Raw genomic sequence first — 24,121 nt, 5'->3', positions numbered from 1 at the left:
CAAACTCCTTACCGGCAGCAGCAACAATTAAACCCCGATCAGTTATTACTGGCACCGTAAAGCAAAGTGCTGAACTCGAGAGAGTACTGTGCCGACCCAATGACGTCGCAATCTCATGAAGGACTTCACCTGACCATGATGCAGGTACTCAATACGGAACATCGGCTGTCCCTTTCCCTCCACAGATGCTGCCCAACCCTCTCAGGTCTTCCAGCCATTTGATCTTTTGTGCTCCAGGTTCCAGCCTCTGCAATCTCTTGTGTCTGCACCCATACTGTAGGTAGGGTGAATACGCAACTGTGGCAAATCTTCAGTTCATTTATTTTTAATTTTCTTCTCCTTGTGTCTGTGAATCAGGACGTTAACAATCTTGGGGAGTAGGTAAATGGTTCCCCAATAATTGACCAAGAATTAAATTATGGGTTCATGCACAGACATCTATCTCTTAACATTAAAGACGCACATAGTTCTCCTCCCAAAAGCCATCCAATTTCACAATTTCTTGATCTCAGGTGAGTTGTGAAAAGGCTTTCATTTCTATAGCACCCTACACAGCCCCAGCACACTCCATGATTGCAGTGTGGTGATGCAAGGTTGTGATAATGACATAATGGTCAAGGAGGATTTATTTATTGTTCTGAGGGACAGATACTGACCAGGGCACTAATCCCTTCATCAGCATTATATCATTGTATAACAGAGCAGTACACGACCAAAAGCAGCAAGGCCTGGACTAGTGGTAAACAACTAACTTTGAACTACACACCTATAAGACATAGGATTAGAATTATGCCATTTAGCCTATCAAGCCTGCTCCACCATTCGGTGATGATTAACTTATTTTCACTCTCAACACCTTTCTCCTGCCTTCACCCTCTAATCTTTGATGACCTTTCTAACCAACAGTCTATCAGTCTCTTCTTTAAGTATACCTAATGATTTGGCTTCCACAACCGACTGTGGCAATGAATTCCACCGATTCTAGCTGAAAGAATTCCTCCTCATCTCCGTTCTATTCTGAGGTTTTTCCCTCTGCTGCTAGACACCCCCACAACTGGAAACAGCCTCTTGATCTAGGCCTTTCAAAATTGTGTACCTCGCACTTCCCCCCCCCCCCCCATTCTTTTAATCTCCAGTGAGCATAGGCCTGGAGCCATCAGTTGTTCTTTGTATGTTAATATTTTCATTCCTGGGGTCATTCTCATGAATCTCCTCTTGATCCTCTCCAATGCCAACACGTCCTTTCTTAAATAAGGGGCCCAATACTGCACACAATACTCCAAAGGGGCCTGACCAATGCCTTAGAAAGCCTCAGTGCCAGGCAATGACAATGTCAAACAAGGAAACAACCCGCTCTCGCCCTCTCTCATTCAGTGGCATTGCCATTCCTCCGACCCCCCCCCACCATGTCACCAAACCCCCCCCCCCCACTGTCATCCAATTCCCCACCATCATGTGATCAATTAACCTACAACCCTTTAGAAGCTGGAGCGTCCGGAGGAAAGCCACGCGGTCATGGGCAAACTCTGTAGAGGCTGTGATGGAATTGAGCCTGGGTTGCTGGTACTGTGAGGGTGTTACACTGACATGCCACCCGAGCAGTGTGATGGAACACTGTCCACTTGCCTGGATGAGTGCAACTTCAATAAAACTCAAGAACCTCGACAGAACAGCCTGCTTGATAGAGACACCATCCACACCCATTCGCTCACTCCCCTACAGGCACACTGCGGCAGTTTTGTACCATCTACTGGGCGCTCTGCAGAAACTCGCCCAGACTCCTCAGAAGCCACCACTTCGACCAGCTGGAAGGACAAGGGCACCAAAAGGCCGGGGAGCTCCACAGCCTGGATATGGCCCTCAAGGCCATAGAGCACAGAAATACCACATCATTACATACACCAGCCCATCCACTCGTCAATGCAAATATCTAATTAGCTGATCATTTGGCAGCAACTCAATGCATAAAAGCATGCAGACATGGTCAAGGGGGTCAGTTGTTGTTCAGACCAACTATCAGAATGGGAAAGAAATATGACCCGAAGTTACTGGAATTACTGTTGGTGCGAGACAGGGTGGTTAGAGTATCTCAGAAACTCTAGAGTTTACAGAGAATGGTGCAAAAAAGGAAAAAAAAAACATTCAGTAAACGGTAGTTATGTGGGAGCAAATGCCTTAACGTGAGAGGTCAAACTGGTTCAAGCTGACAGGAAGGCAACAGTAACTCAGATAGCTATGTGTTACAACAGAATTGTGCAAAAGAGCATCTCTTTATGCTCAACGTGTCGAACCTTGAAGTGGATGGGCTTCAGCAGCAGAACACCGTAAACGTACACTCAGTGATCTCTTTCTAGGTTCAGGAGGCTGAAATACAGTGGCCACTGAGTGTATATTCCTGTTCCTTCACTGCGGTTGGGTCAAAATCATGGACACCCATACCTAACACCATTCTGGGTCTGGCCACAGCTCAAGGACTACAATGGTATAAAAAGGTGGCGCACCACCACCTCTCGGGCAACTAGGGATAGCCAGTTAAACGCTGGCTCAGCCTGCAAAGATATCATCCTTTATATGAATGGCAGAAAAAGGGCCCATGACGTTAGTAAACCTCAGTTTTGATGTTTTGTCTAAGTGAAGCATCTTTGACAATGCCACTCCCTGTCAGTCGTTGTGTTGGAGATTCAGCCATGATTAGTTTGCTCTTTGGCTCCAGCGGAAATATAAATCAGAACATGTTGTGAAATAAACTGTCGGTCATCACGGATTACAGTCTCATACAGCAGCTTGCACCCTTTTGCTCCACTGCATGTTGCTTGGAATAACTGTGCTCCTGAATGAATGCAGAATTGTTTTTTTATCAGCTTCTTGGATAAAGGTGTCAACATGTTTATTTAAACAGCAGCTCAGTTGTTAGAGAGATCTCCTACTTTGATGCTGAAAACTTACTGTGCAAATTCAACCCACAGAGATGTCACAAAAAGACACTACCCTGCACATTAGACACTACACAGCACTGTGTGAAAAGCTTCGCCAACAAGCGAAGATCCATTATCGCAAACACAAGAGATTCTGCAGATGCTGGGAAGTCAGAGTAACACTTACAAAATGCTGGAGGAACTCAGCAGGCCAGGCAGCATCTATGGAAAGGCATAAAGAGTCGATTTTCCCGGCTGAGACCTAGAATCAGGACTGGAAGGCGGGGGTAGGGGGGAGATTTAGAATAAGAAGGTGGGGGCTATTACCTCCCAGCTTCTCACTTTATCCACCCTCCCCCTCCCAACTACTTCCCCCCAGTAGGCTTCACCTTCTAGTTTGTACTCCTTCCCCTCCCTCACCTTATTCTGGCTTCTTCCCCCACTTTTCTGGTTCTGATGAAGTTTTGGCATAAAACGTCAACTGTGTATTCCTTTCCATAGATGTTGCCTGACCTGCTGAAGTCCTCCAGCATCTTGTATGTGTTAACTCTAGCAAAGATTCACTGCTATAGCTTTGGGCTTGCTTAATGGTCATGTTACCCATTGATAAGACTTCACCTGCTAAATTGGAATCTGAATCAGAATCAATTTGATTGTCACTGACGTGTGTTGTGAAATTTGATGTTTTGTGGCAGCAGTACCATGCGAGACCTAAAGTAAATTACAATAAGAAATGTATAAACTGTGAGCTCAAGAGGTCACTTGTCATCCTGGGGAGCAGGTCGATAGTCCTATAACTGGGTTAGAGACTGTTCTTGAGACTTGTGGTATCTGCTTTCAGGCTTCTGTATATTCTGCTGGATGGAAGGAGGATGAGGTGAGGATTCCAGGATGGGTGGGTCGTTGACCGTATAGGTTGAGTTACCTAGGGACTGAAGAGGTACAAACAGAGTCTGTGGAGGGGAGGCTGGTTTCCGTCATGGATGGAGCAGTTGCCACGATGCTTCTGGATAGGATGAGGTCTATGGTGCGTTGACAAAAATTGGTGAGGGTCAATGGGGAGGTGCTGAATTTCAGTGAAAGTGCAGTGCAGGCAGACAATAAGGTACAAGGGCCGTGACGACACAGGCTGAGAGACCAGTACTGGGGACCATTCAGTAGCTTTAAAACAGTGGGATAGAAGCTGTCCTTGGGCCTCAATTGTACCTGCCTCAGCTTCTTTCTCTGGCAGCTCATTATTCCATATACTCACCACCCTCTGCTGGAAGAGGTTGCCCTCCCTCCCAGGTCTCTTTTCCCTATGTGGTGAGGGATTTGAGTTGGTGTCTTGGTCATGAAGTTCATCACTAGTCCACTGAGCCGCCTATTTCCATTCAGACTATGATTATAAACCTTATTATTAAAATGATGTTTAAAAGAAATGATCACATATCCGAGCAAGAATGAAGCAGCATTGTTGTTCTGATTATGCGCTGAGGATTTCTCCACGTGCAATCACAGATGGTGACATTTCCAACTCATCTTACTGGGTATTTGTTATGCAGTTTTGGTACCCATGTAACGTCACTCCTCTGAAATGCATCCGACCATCTGTGTTTCATCACACTGCATTTACGCAACGTTCTCTCCACACACACACGCAGTCCTGAGGCCCTCCCGCCTGCACCAACTCCTTAGCCACACGTTAAGCTGTATGATCTTCCTATTTCTGGTCTCACTAACATATGGCATGTGAGACAATCGTGAGATCACGACCCTGGAGGACCTGTCCTTTAATTTGGCACCTAAGTCCCTGAAGCTCTCTTTGCAGGGCCTCATTGCCCATACTACCTATATCATTGGTAACAATGTGGACCACGGCCTCTGACTGTTCACCCTCTCCCTTTAGAATGCTGTGAGCTCGATCTGAGATGTCCTGGCACCCGGGAAGCAACATACAATCTGGGAATCTCATTCTCGTCCAAGGAACCTCCTTTCTGTTTCCCTAATCAATGAATCCCCTATTACTACAGCTTGCCTCTTCCCCCCCTCTTCCCGTCTGAACTGCAGAGTCAGACTCGGTGCCAGAGACCTGCTCACTGTGGCTCCTCCCTGGTAAAATGTCTTCCCTACCCCCAACAGTATCCAAAGCAGTATACTTATTATTGAGGGCAATGGCCATAGGGGTACTTTGCACTGGATGCCTATTGCCTTTCCCTCTCCAGACAATCACCCAGGTACCTGCCTCCTGCAACTTGGGGGTGACTACTGTACTTCCCTGTAACTCCTATCACTAACCCTGGACCCATTCTCAACACACCAGGTATGGATTAACAAAAAAAGCTTACTTGAAGCCTGCATCTGTTCTTGCTGAAGCCTGCTCTCCCTGAAGTTGGTTGCGCCAAGCCGAGAGCACTCTAACACTGCTCCACTCACTCACTGGCCGCTCCGCTTACACCTCGTTTCTTTCTTTCTTTCTTTTGGCTCAAACAATGGCTCACTCCCGACAAGACCTGTAGTTTTCAAATGGCTCCTGCCCTACAAGATCTCTCATTTTCTAGTCCAAACAGTGATCGAAGCAGACGCAACAGTGATGTTTAAGAAGCTTTTTGGCTGACCCATGAATATGCAGGGAATCGAGGGATATGGATCACGTGCAGGCAGAGGAGATTAGTTTGATTTGATATCATGGTCAGCACATATGTTGTGGACTGAATGGCCTGTCCTGTGCAATATTGTTCTCTTTTCTATGTTCTAAGTGTTCCTCTTCTTGTTCATTCTCAAGGTCTGACGGTGAAGATCACCGAAATGTCTCCCTTCCTCCGCATTGGTTTCTCCAGTTTTGACATCGGACCTCCACAGCCGGCAGAAGACATCCAGAACCCTTACTGTGCAGTGATTGTGAAAGAAATAGTGGACACAGGTAGGAATCTCCTTTCCTCCACTCACACTGAATCATCACCGTGCAATTGTTTTCAAACTCAGTGGTATGGTAGCATAGTAGAGGGCTTAATCCTATTACAGTATGAGTGACACAGGTTCAAATCCCATCGCCATCTGTGTTCACTCTCCCTGTGGCCACGTGGGTTTCCTCTGGGTGCTTCAGTTTCCTTGCACAAAGATGTATGAGTTAATAAATTAATCAAAGATAAAGATTATCTTTATTTATTACATGTACATTGGAACATCGAAACATACACTGAGTTCTGTTGGGGGGAAATGCCCTGTTAACAAGAGAGGTCAGAGGAGAATGGCCAGACTGGTTCAAGCTGACAGGAAGGCGACAGTAACTCAAATAACCAACGGTGGTGTGCAGAAGAACATCTCTGAACGCACAACATGCCGAACTTCGCAGTGAATGGGAAGACCACACTGGGTTCCACCCCAGTTCCTAATTAAGTGGCCACCAAATGTACAGTGAAGTGCATCGTTTGCGTCAACAATAGACACATTCTGAGGACGTGCTGGAGGCATGCCTGCACTTTACTAACCCTAACCCATGCATCTTTGGAACGTGGGAGGAGACTCTCCCAGAACATACTGGGTTACACACCCCTTACACACACAGGCAGGATTGAATTGCAATGGCTGAAATTGGGAACTGTTGTGCTAACAGCTACGATGCTGTAATTGGCCACATGAGTGCAATTGGGCAGCTCGGGCCCATTGGGCTGGAAGGGCCTATTGCCATGTTCTATCTCGAAATAAAATCGACAAATAAAACTTAAGCACTGAACTGAGCATCCATGAAATTCGCGGAATCTCCACTTTCGGTATCTTGCTTAAAATGGCTGCAGAAAAAGCACCCTTTGTTATCAGAGGCCAGTTCTAAACACCAGCTGCCAGTGTAGATCCTCAGAGTGTCCTTGCTCAGTCAGTTGCCATGGCAACTTCTTTGGACCCATCATTTTTTCCATGATGGGATCATTCCCGGAATCCCTCAGGACCACATTTGGCAAAGTAACCTGGAAATTGGTTTATTATTGTCACATGTACTGCCATAGTCTGAAAAGCTCCGTTTTGGCGTGAGATCCAGGCTTAGCATTTCAAAACAACGGTATGTTGAGGTAACACAAAAAAATAGTAACAGAATGCAGAATGAAGTGTAGGTAGACAATAGGGTAGAAGGCCGTGTCAAGGTAGAGAGAGTGAGAGGTTGAGAGTTTGCCTTCATCGTACTAGAGGTCCATTCAAGTCACTGATAACATTGAGATTGAAGTTCATCTTGAGCCTGGTGCTCTGTGTTCTCAAGCTTTTGCATCTGCCTGATGGAAGGAGGTAGAAGAGAGAACGTCCAGAGTGGAAGGAGTCTTTCATTATTGGTTGGCTACCAGCGACTAGTGATGTTCCGCAGGGGCCTGTGCTGGGTCCGCTACTTTTCACATTATGTTAATAATCTGGTTGATGGAATTGATGGCTTTGTGGACAGTGCCAAGACAGGTAGCAGTGGTGATGCAGGAAGTCTGAAGAAGGATTTGGAGAATGGATAGATAAGGGTCAGATGGAATATAGTGTAGAGAAGTGTATGGTCATAGGAATGAAGGTGTAGAGTATTTTCTAAATGGGGAGCAAATTTAGTGTAAGATTCCCTAAAGGTTAATTTGCAGGTTGAGTCATTAGTAAAGGAGGTAATGCAAAGTTTAGCATTCATCTTGAGAGGACTAGAATATAAGAGCAAGGATATAATACTGAAGCTTTATCAGGCATTGGTCAGACGTCACTCGGAGTATTGTGAGCAGCTTTAAGCCCCATATCTAAGGATTTGTTGGCATTGGAGAGGGTCCAGAGGAGATTCACAAGAATGATCCCAGGAATAAAGAGGTTAACATGTGAGGAGTGTTTGATGCCTCTGAGTCTGTACTCGCTGGAGTTTAGAAGAATGAGGGGGGGGAATTTCATTTGAAATCTACTGAATATTGTAAAGCTAGACAGAGTGGACATAGGGAGCATTTTTCCTATAGTAGAACTGGAGTTACAGCCTCAGAAGACAAAGCCGTCCATCTAGAAAAGAGATGAAGAATTCCTATACCCAGAGCTTGTTGTATCTGTGGAATTCATTACCACAGGTGGCTGTGGAAGCTAGCATAGTGTATTTTCAAAGCGGAGCATGATACATTCTTAATTAGGGCATCAAAGGTTACAGGGAGAAAAAGGCTGAGAGGAAAATAAATTAAACATGATTGAATAATGGAGCAGACTTGATGGGCTGAATGGCCTAATTCTGCTCCTATGCCTTATGGTCTTGTTATGTTGTATACTTTCTCGAGGCAGAGGAAGTGCACCAAGGGGAGGCCTCCATCAAAGCAAATATTTCTTTCCTTGCAGAAAGATTATACTTGCAAACAAAATAAGATGTCTGTCTTTATTGCATCGTCATTACTGAGGCCTGACTTGGCCATTCTGTCAGAAACTTCAAAGCAGGTGGTCATAGTAGAGCTGACAGTGTCTTGGGAAGACTGGATCGAGGAGGCGTTAGAGCGTACCAGGGGCTGGTATTGCAGTTCCAGAGATGGGCGGAGCTTATAGAGGTGGGGCGTAGTGGTGGCTGCAGACCCTACTCTCTCCTTGGCTGGAGAGGGGGTGTAAAGAGAAGAGCCATCAGAACAACCGCAGAGGCTACTGAGCGTGCCTGCAGATCGCTATGGATCAACAGGTGGGATCCGTGGTCCAGTGCTGCTGGGACAAAACCCAGGGCCTGGGCCACCTGGGTGAGGGTGTCTGATGTTGAAACACCCGATGACCCCAGCTGATAATGTGTCCCAGCGCATCCTGGGCTATATCTCAGCTTCAATTATTCCAAAGATTTTGCCAAAAATACAATAATTTATATTCTTTCAAAAGCATTCATACTCTGCAGGAATAGTATGTATAAAAAATAAATAATTTTCGCATTAGGAAGCCGTAAGTAATGAATCCCACAGCATGTGATAGCCAAAACTGTCATCATCTCCTGTAAAATGTTCACCCTTCCTGCATCTACGTGATTTTACTTCCGTTCATGTTTGGAGCTCAACTGTTCACCTTTCAGTGGGTGTTTGTTATTTTTTTCGATAAACCACACAGCAAAATCTGCTCTTTGAGGCATCTAACCCGTAGGAGTACAGGATCTAGAAACAGGAGCTGGTCGTGCAGCACCCTGTGAAAATTCAATAAGATCATGGCTAATAATTATCACCACTGCGTCACTCTGCTTCACAAACCCCGAATCCTTCGATTCCCTTTAATATTGAAACCTCTGGCAGTCTCCATCTTCAATATATTCATTAACTGGAAATTTACATCAATGGTGGTGAAGAAGACATGGCTAGCTTTCATCAGTCAGGGCATTGAGTATAAGAGTTAAAATGCAGTTGTACAAGATGTTCTGTATCATTTTATTATACCTGTTATCAATTACATACTTCTCTTTATTGACATACTCTTAGGGGCCACTTTATTAGGTACACTTCGTTAATGCAAATATCAGCCAGTCATGTGGCAGCAACTCTATGCATAAAAACATGCTGAAGAGGTTAATTTGTTGCTTACACCAAATATCAGAATGGGGAAGAAGTGTGAACTGAGTGGAATGGTTGGCGCCAGACGTGGTGGTTTGAGTGTCTCAGAAACTGCTGAACCCTTGAGATTTTCACTCACAACAGACCCTGGTGTTCACAGAGGACTGTGTGAAGAACAAAAAACATTCAAGGGGTGACAGTTCTGTGGGGGGGGGGGGGGGGAAGTGCCTTGTTAATGAGAGAGTTCGGAGGAGAATAACCAGATTGGTTCAAGCTGACAGGAAGGTGACAGTCAACTCAAATAATCATGTGTAACGACAATGGTGTGCAGAAGAGAAACACTGAATGAACAACACGTTGAACCTTGAAGTGGATGGACTACAGCAGCAGAGGGTCACAGACATGCACTCAGTGACCTCTTTATTAGCTATAGGAGATACTTCATAAAATGTCAACTGCATGTAAGTTTAAGGTTGAACTGATGGCATATTAATTGAAGATGGGGCGCTCTTGATACAGTGAAGTCTTGAATTCACTGCAAAGCAGCAGCGTTCTGATTGTAATGCCTCCCCTCCTTCACCATTCCCAATCCCCTTTACCCCCTCTCACCTTATCTCCTTGCCCGCCCATCACCTCCTTCTGGCGCTCCTCCCTCCCTTTTCTTTCATTCGTGGCCTTCTGTCCTCTCCTATTAGATTCCCTCTTCCCCAGTCCTGTATCTCTTTCACCACTCAACTTCCCAGCTCTTTACTTCACCCCACCCCCGCCGTGGTTTCACTGAACAGCTTGTGTTTCTCTCCCCTCCTCCCACGTTTTAAATCTTCATCTTTTTTTTTCTCTCTAGTCCTGCTGAAGCGTCTCAGCCCAAAACGTCGATTGTCTTCTTTTCCACAGATGCTGCTGGGTCTGCCGATGTCCTCCAGCACTTTATGGGTTTCCAACATGTGCAGATTTTCTCTTGTTTTCTAAATGTGCTATCTTATTGCATTAATAAATTATTAGATGTCAGCATGCAAAAGCAGAACACCACGTTAGCGCAGAAGCTCAGAATCAGGTTCATTATCTCTGATCTAAGTTATAAGTTTGGTTGTTTTGTGGTAGCTGTACAGTACAAGAAGCTCTCCGAAGTTGGTATAGCTGGGGATGGCAGTGACGATAAGCTCCCACTACCTATTAAATGTTCCCAATGACATGAGTCCCAAGTAGCCTCTGACAACCAAGTCCAGCTCCTTGCCTTCATGTGTGGCTTTGCTACTAAGCCCAGTGGAACTAAGCCTGTTCCACTGTAGGCCCTCACCACATCCACATCCTCACCATCAACAGTAACAGGGAGCAGTACAGGCTTAGTCCATCACCACCTCCTTTGTCTTACTGATGTTGAACTGCAGATGATTCAGCTTGCACCATTTGACAAAGTCCTCCACCAGGACCCTGTATTCATCCTCCCGTCCTCCCTTTATACACCAAATTATTGCTGGGTCATCAGAGAATTTCTGCAGGTGACATGACTCAGTGTTGTATCTAGTCCGAAGTATACAGGGTTAATAGGAAGGGAGCTAATACAGTCCCCTGTGGGACCTCAGTGCAGCTTATAGCAATGTCTTGACACACAGCTCTGAAGCCGTATAAACTGTGGTCTGTCAAGTCAGGAAGTCCATTATCCAGGATACAACGGAAGTGCCAATCTGCATTGAATGGAGCTTCTCTCTCAGCGATGAGGGCTGTATAGTATTGAAGGCACTTGAGAAATCGAAAAACATGATCCTTGGTGGGGAGGGTTGTGCCCGTGATGGAGCTGGCTGAGCCTACGACACTCTGCAGCCTCTTTCCACCCCGTGCATTGGCATCACCATACCAGGCAGTCACTCAGAATGTTCTCCACAGTACATCTATGGAGATTTAGGGACATACCAAATCTCCTCAAACTCCTAATGAAGTTTAGGTGATCTAATTCGCTGCTATACACCTCCTTGCTGCCATATGAGATTCTGCCAAGAGCAGTGTTGTCATCAGCAAATTTATATGTGGTGTTTGAGCTGTGTCTGGCCACACTGTCATGTGTATGAGAGAGTAGAGTAGTGAGCTCATCTAAAACAGAGAATCGGGAGATAGTAGCAGAAAGAGAAATGGAGATAACATTTCAGGTTGAAGACAGTATGGTTTTTATTTTAGATTTCACACATCTGGGGTTTTATTTTCATGTTTGCTTGAAGGTTTCCCTCTGTTCAATAACAAAACCATCCGTGCTTCTAAAATTCATGTATTTCAGCAAAAATGTAGGTGGTACTGGTGTAACTAATTAGGGTATTTGGTGCAAGTACCCTGGGAATTAATTTCTGGGCCGTTAAACCAGTGCAGAAAATATTCCGTGGTTATTTAGTGAATTTTTTTCAGTTTTGATGAATTAAGCACCAAGACCTATTGCCCAATTGTGACACTTGTATGGATGAAAGTTTGCTGAAAACACATTTCTCCCACATATTTCTTGCCCCACCCATTCACCATCCCCTCCACACAGCCTGTGAATGACAGCAAATTAATTTGGGAAAAAAAAAGTCAGCAGTTCCTATAATTAGTCTGTCACAGACCACATCCTCTTGTACGGCTTCCAAGGGAACCCATCCTCCCTGTTTCCCCTAAGTATCTAAGACAGCCAGGACGATGTTAATGGTGAAGTACTTTTTTCATTCAAAGCTCAAAGTAAATTTATTATCCAAGTCACCATATACAAACATGAGATTCATTTTCTTGCAGGCATACTCAATAAATATATAGAATAATAACCATAACAGCATCAGTGAAAGACTACACCAACTTGGGTGTTCAACTAGTGTGCGAAAGACAACAAACTGTTCAAATACAAATAATAATAATAACAATAAATAAATATTAAGATCATGAGGTGAAAAGTCCTTGAAAGTGGGCCCATTGGTTGTGGGAACATTTCAATGATAGGGCAAGTAAAGTTGGGTGAAGTTATCCCCCTTGCTTCAAGAGCCTGATGGTCGAGGGGTAATAGCTCTTCCAGAACTTGGTGCTGTATATTCTTCCTGATGGCAACAGCCTGAAAAGAGCATGACCTGGGTGGTGAGAGTACCTGATAATGGATGCTGTAACAACATTTCATGCAGGTGTGCTCAGTGCTGGGGAGGGCTTTACCCATGATGGAATGGGCTTTATCCATTACTTTTTGTAGGACTTTTTATTCAAGGGTATTGACGTTTCCATACCTGGCTGTGATGCAGCCAGTTGATATACTCGCCATCATACAACTGCAGAAGTTTGTCGAAGGTTTAGATGTCGTGCCAATTCTCCTAAGGAAGTAGAGACGATACTGTGCTTCCTCCGTAATTGCACTTGTATGCTGAGCCCAGGACAGGTCCTTTGAAATGATAACACCAAGGAATTTAAAGTTGCTGACCAGCTCCATCTCTGATACACCTCCAGTGAGGCCTGGCTTATGAATCTCTAGTTTCCTTCTCCTTGGTCTTGCTGACATTGAGTGAGAGGTTGTTGCTCTGGCAACACACAGCCTGATTTTCAGTCTCCCTCTTATATGCTGATTCGGCCAAATGGAGGCTCTGTCTGCCTCCATTTATCACTTACCTGCCACTGCCTCTCAGCTCTTTCCCATTTGATCTTGGTTCCAAAATGCTTTCAAGTTCCACACTCAGTAGCCGGTTTATTTGGTCCGCCCATCACTGGCACCATAAAGCTTTGCACTAACTCCTGCATGGATATGCATCACAAGACCAACACAGTCTAAAGCAGTGTCACCTCACTTCCAACGTCATGCCCACAGCTCATTAACCCTCACACTAACCACACGTCTTTGGAATGCGGGAGGGAACAGGAGCACGCGGAGGGAAACCAACGCGGTCTTTGGGAAATCATATAAATTTCTTCAGAGGCAGCGGCAAGACTGGAAGCCTGACCGGCGATCACTGGTGAGGTAAAGCGTTACACCAACTACTACACTATCTCTTTGCTCTTAAGGTGGTGGAGAGAGCAGAGAGGAAATTTACCAGCGTGTTGTTTGAATCGGAGCAGTTCAGCTTTTTTTAAAAAGAAAGACCGGATAGGCTAGGTGTGTTTCCCTGGAATGGAAGAGACTGAAGAGTGATTTGATGGAAGTATATACAACTATGAAGGGAATGAATGGGGTAAATAGTAAAATGCTAGTTCTCATAGTAGGGGTATCTAAGAAAAGAGGCAAAGATTTGTTGAGGGATAGGATCTAAAGGGGAACTTTTTCCACAGTGGTATGAGTCTGACCATGTATTTATACTGTTAGGTCACTCTGTACTAAAACACTCCCCAGAGCCCTCCTGTTCATTTTGATAGGCTAATAACACAGGGGTAGAAGCTGTCCTTGAACCTGGTGGTAAATGCTTTCAAGCTTTTCTATCTACTGACCGATGTGAGAGGAGAGAAGAGGGATGCTGGCACAACCCAGGCTGCAGGCGTTCATACTGAGGTTCAGGGGAGTCAATGCAAAGGCACAGTCTGGACTCCTTCTGCAGTTAAACATGGAGGGACAGGAGCTGGGTGGGGAAGCCCCTCAGACAATGAAGGGGGTATCCTGTCAGTGCTCCATGTCATGGCAATGGTGCAATGTTTGTTTGAAATTTTGCTTTCTCTCTCTTTAATGTTTACACTAATATATGTTAATGTTTTTACATTGTTTCTTCCTTTTGTATATATTTTTTATCATGAATAAGGTCTATGCTTGAAATAAACATGGACCATGGAACAGTGGAGCAGAGAAAGAGGCCTTTTGGCCTATGATGTCTGTAGCAACCATGATGTCAGTACCATCTGCCTATTTATGGTCTATTTCCCTTTATTCCCCTACCTGTTCATATGCCTTCCTTAACATTGCTAACATATCTGATTACACCACCTCCTCTGGCAGCACATTCCATGCCCCCACCTCTCTCTGACGCCCCATCCAGCTCAAGGACAGTTTCTATGCTGATTTATCAGACACTTGAACAAACTCTTCATACGCTAATCCCAATCTACCTCTTCATGGTCCTTGCACTGTATTTGTCTACCTGAACTCTGCTTCCTCTGCCACTGCAACACTATGTTCTATAGCAACACACACAAAATACGGAGGAACTCAGCAGGCCACGCAGCATCTATTGAAAAGAGTAAGCAGTCAATGTTTTGGGCCGAGACCCTTCATCTCGATGTACTGTATTCCATTTTCCTTTTTACCCTACGTGTACTCCTATATGGCATGATCTAACTAGATGGTATGCAAGCAAAAGTATTTTAATACATTTGTGACACTGGCATTGAATAAGTGCGAGACATTGCATTTTTGGGAAGACAGATAAGGGCCGGACTTTCACAGTAACGGCTGGACTCTTGGATGTGTTTTAGAACAGAGAGATATAGCTGCACAAATATATGGTTTTCTAAGAGTGGCATCACAGATAGACAAGCAGGTGGATAAGTTATATTGCAGTTGAACAAGACGTTGGTGAGGCTGCATTTGACGTTGGTCACCTTGCTTTTGGAACAGTTGCATTAAGCTGGAAGGAGGATGGGGGATTTACAAAAGTGTTGCTGTGTCTCAAGGGTCTGAGTTATGGAGGAAGTTTGAGCAGGTTGGGACATTATTCATTAGAGCATGGGAGAAGATTGAGCAAGTTGGGACGTCATTCATTGGTGCGTGGGAGAATGTGGGGTTATGTTATTGAAGTCTGGAAAATCATGTGGGACATAGATGGGGTGGGAGAACTCGGTCCTTTTTTCCAGGTTTGGGGAATCGAGAGCTAGAGAACAGAGAGAAAAGAGGAGAGATTTAAAAGAAACATGATGGTGGGGGGGGGGGGGGGTGACTTTTTAAACCCAGAGGGTGATCTGTATATAGAAACAGCTGCCAGAGGACATGGTTGAGGTAGATAAACTAACAGCACTTCAAAAGCACATGGATAGGAAAGATTTAGAGGGGTGTGGGCCAAATGCAGGCAAATGGGACTAGCTCAGATGAATTTATTTTTTAATTTTAGAGATTCAGCAGAGTACCAGACCCCTCCAGCCCAATGAGTCCCTGCCATTCAATTACATCCACGTGACCAACTAGCTTACTAACTCATACGTCTCTGGGAGAGGAAACCAGAGAATCAGAAGGAAACCCATGCAGTCACAGGGAAAATGAACAAACTCTTTACAGACAGGCAGCGAAAACAAACCCGGATCACTGGTGCTCTAGAGGATTATGCTAAGCGCTATGCTACCATGCCGCCATTGATGGGAATCATAGTCTTCATGGAGACCAGTTAGGCCAAAGGACCTGTTTCCATTCTGTGCAACTCCAGGAGACTACAATAAGCCAAAAAACTATGTGAATAAAGTTTGCCTCATAAATCTTCCTTAAACATTCCTCTGGTTTAAAGACTATAGTCAGTCCCCTGCCTGGGCTGTGCACCTGACACTTTGCTCACTCTTAATGTGTACCAATCTCTCCACAGAGAAGGGTCAGATCTTCATGCAGAAGAAGCCCACCATGTACCCCCCCTGGAACAGCACCTTCGATGCCCACATCAACAAGGGCCGCGTCATGCACATTGTCATCAAGGACAAAACAGTGGAGCTGATCTCTGAGACCACGGTGGAACTGAATTCCCTGGCTGAGAAATGTAAACGCAACCAAGGAAAAGCTGATGTCTGGGTAACATTTCAATGATTTGCTTTACAATTATTGCAAAATTTATTGATAGTAAATCAGTGCTTTTCACTCATCTTCCAAATGAGAAGGACAGGACAGGTGAGGTGAGGAGAGGAGAGGCCTTTACTGACAGCAGGGTAATGCTACAAAACTCCTAGGAGTCTTGACCTTTTCCAAGAGCGCATTTACAAATTGGGAAGCTTAAGTCTGAAGCTAGATGGGGCAGTCATTGGGACAGCACAGTGGCTCAGCTAATGGACTGTTGTCTTCTCACAGCGCTAGAGACCCACGTTCAGTGCTGATCTCGGGGTCCTTTCTGTGCAGAGTTTGCACGTTCTCCCACTGACCGCATGGGTTTCCTGTAGGATGAGCGTAAATGGGTGGCTGATAGGCTGTTTACAAATTGTGTCTTTCTGTAATGCCGGGGCTTTATAAGGGTTTGGTCAGAATGCACTGTTTGCACTGTGAGCAGTTTTTCCAGCCTCTTAACTATGAGAGGATGTGCTGGAGTGGGAGATACTCCAGAGGAGGTTCATGAGAATCATCCCAGGAATAAGAGGAATAACGTACAGCGTGATGAGTGTTTGATGACTCTGGACCTGTACTCACTGGAGTTTAGAAGAATGTGGGGGGGGGGGGGGGGTTCTCATTGAAACCTGTGGAATACTGAAAGGCCGAGGTAGAATGGATGTGGAGCGGATCCAGTGGGGAGTCTAGGACCAGAGGGCACAGCCTCAGAATAGAAGAAGATCCCTTTAGAACAGACATGAGGAATTTCTTCAGCCAGAAGTTGGTGAAATTTGTGAAATTTATAGCCACGGACAACTGTGGAGGCCAAGTAGTTGGGTAAATTTAAAGTGGAGGTTGATAGGTTCTTAATTAGCAAAGGCACCAAAGGTTGCCACTCCTGGAGTACTGTGTACGGTTCTGGTTTCCTTACTCGAGGAAGGATATATTTGCTTTGGAGGCAATGCAGAGGAGGTTCACCAGGTTGATTACAGAGATGAGGGGGTTAGACTATGAGGAGAGATTGAGTCTCCTGGTTCTGTACTCACTGGAATTCAGAAGAATGAAAGAGGATCTTATAGAAACATATAAAGTTATGAAAGGAATAGATAAGATAAGGCAGGAAAGTTGTTTCCAGTGGTAGGTAGATAAGAACAAGGGACCATTGCCTCAATATTCAGGGGAGTAGATTTAGGATGGAGATGAAGAGGAACTGCTTTTCCCAGAGAGTGGCGAATCTGTTGAATTCTCTACACAATGAAGCAGTGGAGGCTACTTCAGTAAGTATATTTAAGACAAGGTTGGATAGGTTTTTGCATAGGAGAGGAATTAAAGGTTGTAGGGAAAAGGCGGGTAGGTGAGATGAGTCCGTGGCCAGATCAGCCATGATCTTATCGAATGACAGAGCAGGTTCGATGGGCCGGATGGCCTACTCCTGCTCCTATTCCTTATGTTCTTACGTTGTGGGGAGAAGGCAGGAGAATGGGGTTGAGAGGGATAATAATTCAGCCTTGATGGAATGGTAGAGCAGACTCGATGGGCTAAATGGCTTAATTCTGTTCCTATCTCTTATGACCTCATGACTCAGTGAGGAATAAATGTTAGAGCCAACAATATTCCCCAGCAACATGCTGAAGATGCACAAAGCGGTCAGTGGGAGCAAAGCTCAAGAGGAGGATTTGAAGACTATGATGGGAATTTGAAAATCAAGGCATTGCTTAGCCACAAGCCAGTGTAGATCATGAAACACACGCAGCGTGAGTGAACAGAGGCAGGAAAGTAAAATGTATGAATGAAGAGTGTGAATGCTTGTGGCCTGTTTAAATCAACTAGGACCCGACAATGTACTGTATGAATCAGGAGCCCGCTGCTGTTTTCAGTATAATTTAAATGTGTTAGAATACTATACACAGTAGAATCTGTAAAACTCAAATAATTGGCAGAAAGAGCTACTCCTGAGTGTTAGTTCACAAACAGAGAAGGTGATAGAGTGGCTTCTACCTCCAGTTTCTGTAAAGTGTGTGTGTGTGTGTGTGTATTCAGAAAAAATGTATTCCATTAAAGCTTAAGTATGGTTTTTGACTCTTTTTAGATGGCAGTTTGGGCTTTCAACAAGCTGAAGTTTTTGTCTGATAAATTCTACTTTGTTTATAAATCAGCAAGAGAGTGACTGTCCCAGACACGTCATTCAGCTGCTCCAAGACAGCTATTCCCTTCTCCTTCCATCGGAACAACTGTTTGTGGGAGGAAGGTGATTAGGCAATAAATATATTTATATAAATGGCAAATGCTCAGCAGGCAACATCTGTGGAGAAAGGAATAAGGTTTTCATCAGGACAAGGGACTGTTAGGAATCCTAATACCGAATAGGGAGGGGTGGAGCGAACACAGGGGTCTCTGGGGAGCAGGGTGGAGACCAGAAGATACTGGATGAGTAAGGACTATGAAGGCTGTTGAATCAGAGCTGGAGGAGGTGTTAGTGCAGACAGAGCACGGGAACAAAAAGCAAGTCTTGCTGGAACAGGGAGATGCAAAGCACTGCACTTGTGTGAAATCCGAAATTACAGCCGGCACTGGAAATAAGACCATTTGGTCCATCAAGTCTGCTCTGCCATTTGATCATGGCTGTGGGGAGAGAATAAGTGAGCTACCTTTGCAAGTTGATAACCTTGGATCGGAACAGGCCAATTCTGACACATGGGTTCATACTTTCATAGAGTATACAACAGGCTCTTCATCCCAGAGAGGGCTGTGACCTGAAGCTTATGTTCAGCTTGACTGGAATATTATTGAAAGCTAAAGGCTGGGAGATGACACTGGAAATGAGATGGGGAATTAGCGTGATAGGAAACCAGAAGTTCAAGGTCATCATCATTGACTAAACAATGTTCGACAATCAGAAACAGGAGATTCTGCAGATGCGGAAGTCCTGATCGAGTGTGTCAGGCCTCAGTGTCGACTCTTTACTCCTTTATGACACCAGACTCAAAAACAATTCCTCTCCCCAAGCAGGCTGACTGATCAACAGCTCCACCCACTAATCCACCCTCCACAGCCCAACCACAACTACTTTATCATTTCCTGTCAGTCATCTTATGTATGGGCACTCCCGTGCCTAGCATCGCTTGGTAGATGCACAATAAATCTATGCATATACGCTATCTTATTTATATATATTTATAGTGGGTTTTTTATTATTGTGTCCTTTATCATATTGTGCTTCATCGGATCCTTAGTAACAATTATTTCATTTTCCTTTACATTTGAGTATTGGAAATGACATTAAACAATTTTGAATCTTGAATTTTTCCAAAGATGCTGCGAGACCCGCTGAGTTGCTCCATCATTTTGTACTTGTTGTTAAGCAAAGCAGATAGTCTCCAATGTGACAGCTTGAACATCAGTTTCTCTAACTTCTGGTAACCACACCTCTCTGTCTCTCTTTTCCTCCCCCGCTTATTCCAACAGCCCCCATTATCCCTGTCTCATTCTCCTCCCTTGCCCTCTCAATCTACCCATCACCCACATACCCTCTCCGGTTCCTTTCCTCAACTCCTTCCTTTAATTCCATGGTCCACTGTCCTCTCCTATCATTTTCCATCTTCTTCAGCCCTTTATCACTTCCTTCAATGACCTCCCAGCTCCTTGCATTTTTCCCACTTCCTCCCATCCCTCGCCTTCCTCCTGCCTACTGGATCCATCGCAAATTGCCTATCAGTGCAAAAGGTCAACAGCAGATGCAATCTCAGTGGCTCTTCATACAGCCCTAGATCACACGGACAATATAAACACCCATGTCAGGATGCTGTTCGTTGACTATAGTTCAGCATTTAACACCATTATTCCCATAGTCCTGTTTGATGAGATACAGAACCTGGGCCCCTGTACCTCCCTGTGCAATTGGATCCTCAACTTCCTAACCAAAAGACCACAATCTATGTAAATTGGTAAAAATATCTCCTCCTCACTGACGATCAACACCAGCGCACCTCGGGGATATGTGCTTAGCCCACTGCTCTACTCTCCCTCTGCCCATGATTGTGTGGCTCGGTACAGCTCAAATGCCATCCTTCAACATGCTGATGATACAACCATTGATGGCAGAATCTCAGGTGGTGACGAGAGGGCGTGCAGGAGCGAGATGTGCCAGCTAGTGGAGTGGTGTTGTTGCAACAACCTTGCACTCGATGTCAATGAGACATGTCATGAGCTGGTTGTGAATTTCAGGAAGGTGAAGACGACGGTACGCAAACCAATTCTCATAGAGGGATCAGAAGCGGAGACAGTGAGCACTTTCAATTGCTAAGACCTCTGAAGATCTAACCTGGTCCCAATAAGTTAAAAATAAATAAATATCAGTGCAGCTATAGAGAAGGCAGGACAATAGCTATATTTCATTTGGAGTTTGAGGAGATTTAGTTTTTCTCTGAAAACACTCAAACTTCCGCAGATGTGCCATGCAGAGCATTCTGACAGGCTGCATCAGAGTCTGGTACAGTGGGGGGGGGGGGGGGGTTGCTACTACACAGGATGGAAAGAAGCTACAAGAACTTGAAGAATTAGTCTGCTTCATCTTGGGTACTAGCCCCTGTAGTATCTAAGACATCTTCAAGGAGCAGAGCCTCAGAAAAGTAGTGACCATTACTAAGGAGCACCATTGCCCAGGACATGCCCTCTTCTCATTGTTACCATCAGGTAGGAGGTACAGAAGCCTGAAGGCACACCCTCAGCAATTCAGGAACAGCTTCTTCCCCTCTGTCATCCAATTCCTGAAGGGACATTGCACCCATGAACACTACCTTGCTGTTTTTATGTTATTTCTGTTTTTGCACTATTTTTAATTTAACTATTTAACATAAATATATATTCTTTTACTTTTTGCTATATTATCAAGTATTGCATTGTACAGCTGCTGCTAAGTTAACAAATTTCACAGCACATACTGGTGATACTAAACCTGATTCTGACCCTATTACACCCCTCCCTGCATCCACCCATCACTTGCCAGCTCTTGCTGCACTCCTTCTCTCCACCTTTTTATTGCGACTGTCTCCCTTCTTTCCAGTCCTGATGAAGGGTCTCAATCCAGAATGTCAGCTGTCCATTTCCCTCCACAGATGCTGTCTGGCCTACTGAGTTCCTCCAGCAAGTTTGTGTTGCTCCAGCAAATACAGACCCTTTTGTTTCTGTGACCCCAATGTCTTGTAACTTTTCCTATTTCTGATGAAAAGTCACCAACCTGTAATGTTAGAATGTAGAACAGTACAGCACAGGAACAGGCCCTTCAGCCTACAATGTTGCGCCAAACCAATTAAATTAGCAATCAAATGTCTAATTAACCTCATCTCTTCTGCCTACACAACATCCATATCCCTCTATTCCCTCACATTCAGTGCCGACCTAATTAAAAGTCCCTAATGTATCTGCCTCTGCCAGTACCCAGGCACCCGCCACTCACTGTGTTAAAAACAAAAAACTTGCCCCTCATATCTCTCTTAAAATTACCCCCTCACTTAGATTCATGCCCTCTAATATTAGGCATTTCAACCCTGTGAAAAAGATACTGTCTGTCTACTTTATCTATTCTTCTCATGAGCTCATAAACCTCTATCAAATCTTCCCTCAGCCTCTGCCAGAGAAAACAATCGAAATTTGTCCAATCTCTCGTTATAGCACATGCCCTTTAATCCAGGCAGCATCCTGGTAAACCTTTTCTGCATCCTCTTCAAAGCCTTGACATCCTTCCTATAATGTATGCAATACACCAGATGTGGCCTAACTAGAGTTATATAAGTCTGTAACTTCCTGACTTTTGAGCTCAGTGGCTCAACAAGTAGTTAAGAAAGCATATGGCAATTTTGCAATATGCCTTTTTAACCACCCTTTCAGGGAGCTTGAGCTTGGACCACAAGATCCCTCTGCTTAAGGGTCTTGCCATTAACAGTGTACTGTCTCCTTACATTTGACCTAACACAGCTCCTCTCTCCACAAACACTGCCTGACTCACTGAGTATTAACAACATATTTGGTTTCTGTTTCAGATTTGCATCATCTGCGGTCTTTTACTTTTCAATTATTTTATTAATATAGCAGCCTTTGTAATTTAAAGTTTATTGAGGCACTTTATCAGATCAAAACTCTGGCAAACAGGGCACAAAAGGGGATATTAGGCCAACTGGCTGAACTTGGAGATTCCTAAGCAGCTAAGAATTCAACTTTCCTCCCTTTCTCTACCCTCTGGTATTTTTAAATCTGCAGAAATATGCAAAAAGCGCATAATATTTTAATCATCTTTTCCTTCCCACATTGAATCTTCTTACTCTGTTTTTTAGTTGGATTTGAAGCCGCGGGGCCGGATGCTAATGAGCGTGAAGTACTTCCTGGAGCAAAGTGGTAAGTGACTGCTGCTGTTGTTACTTGTACTGGGCAAGACATGCCACATCACAACCTGAAACATCAAGGCTCCCTGCTGCTTACTTGGACTCTGAAGGCAGAGGGGGTCAAAGAGACATCTTCAAGTAGAGTCATAGCCCACTACAGCACAGAAACGTGCCCTTCAGTATCCAGTCCATGGCGAACTGTTATGCTGACTGGTCCCATTTACCCGCACCCCGACCATAATCCTTCATCCACCTCCCATCCATGTACTTACCCAAACTTAACGTTGAAATCAAACCTGCATCTACCACCTCCTCTGGCAGCTCATTCCACACTCTCATCACCCTCTGAGTGAAGAAGGTCCCATCAAGTGCCCCCTTATTCTCCTGCACTCCGGGGAATAAAGTCTTGACCTATTCAACCTTTCCCTACAAGTCAGGCCCTCAAGTCCCAGCGACTTCCTTCTAAGTATTCTCTAGACTCTCTCAATCTTATCTCTCCCCACCATCAATAGTATCTATATGAGGTGCTGCTCAAGATGGCCATGTCGACTATCAAAGATCACCACCATCTGGACCGTGCCCTCTTCTCACAGCTACCGTTGGACAGGAGGTTCAGAAGCCTGAAGTCCCACATCACCACGTTCAAGAACAGATACTTCCCTTCAAATGTGGTTTATAAACCAACCAGCAAAACACGAATCACCACCTCAGCAGAGCAAGACTATGCCCACCTTGCACCGCAGTGCACTTTGGTGTTTCCTTTTGTGATCATGTTCTCTCTTGTATGAGATTTGAATAATTTTTATTTAACATGTTTTGTGGATGTTGTGTCTCCAATGCTGTGTGCCTGTGATGCTGCTACAGGTAAGTTTGAACACTGTATGTGTATAGATGCACTTAGTGTCACAGGGCATGACAGCACAAAATCCCAGGCACTTATCCAAACTTCTGTCAATTAAATCTGCGCTTGCACCACACTCTGAGTGAGGAAGTTCCCCCTCAGATTCCCCTTAAACATTTCACCCTCAACCTATCACCTGTCGTTCTAGTTCTGATACTTGTGCATATTACCATAAGTCGAGAAACGGTTAAGTTTGATTTTGACATTGTGTAAGGCAGGGGTTGAGGGGAGCTCTGCGCAAGAGTTTAGGGAAGGTGTAAATATAGAGTCGGCCTGTAGGCTGCGGGAATGGGTGGTGCAGTTAGAAGGGGGGGGGGGGGGTTTCCCGAGCAGGCGAGGTCTGGGGCTGCATTCCAGAGGCAAAAGGATGAAGTGAAAATAAGGGAGGAAGTTCACAATCCAAATCTCACCGCCAGATGTATTGTACACAGTGACCACTTCATCAGGTACACCTGTACACCTGCTCATTAATGCAAATATTTAGTAAGCCAATCATGTGGCAGCAACTCATTGCATAAAAACTTGCAGACATGGTCAAGAGGTTCAGTTGTTGTGCAGACCAAACATCAGGGTGGGGAAGAAATGTGATCTGAGTGACTCTGACCATGGAATGATTGTTGGTGCCAGACGGGGTGGTTTGAGTATCTCAGAAACCGCAGATCTCCTGGGATTTTCACGCACAACAGTTTCTAGAATTTACAGAGAATAGTGCAAAAATAAAACACAAAACATCCAGTGAGTGACAGTTCTATGAGCGAAAG

General features: G+C 44.8%; 1 protein-coding gene across 1 annotated transcript in view; it reads left to right on the top strand.

Moving 5' to 3' along the window:
- Positions 1–24,121, top strand: part of prkcq (protein kinase C, theta) — a 122,594-nt gene that overhangs the window by 43,746 nt on the left and 54,727 nt on the right. The window contains exons 2-4 of the mRNA XM_059987319.1: positions 5,680–5,817; positions 15,877–16,076; positions 22,412–22,472. Coding sequence (XP_059843302.1) covers positions 5,703–5,817; positions 15,877–16,076; positions 22,412–22,472 — 376 coding nt within the window. The 5' untranslated portion in view covers positions 5,680–5,702. The remainder of the gene's footprint in view (positions 1–5,679; positions 5,818–15,876; positions 16,077–22,411; positions 22,473–24,121) is intronic.

This window comes from Hypanus sabinus, chromosome 13, assembly GCF_030144855.1.
Source record: "Hypanus sabinus isolate sHypSab1 chromosome 13, sHypSab1.hap1, whole genome shotgun sequence".
NCBI lineage: Eukaryota > Metazoa > Chordata > Chondrichthyes > Myliobatiformes > Dasyatidae > Hypanus > Hypanus sabinus.
This window is presented reverse-complemented; position numbering and strand designations above follow the sequence as displayed.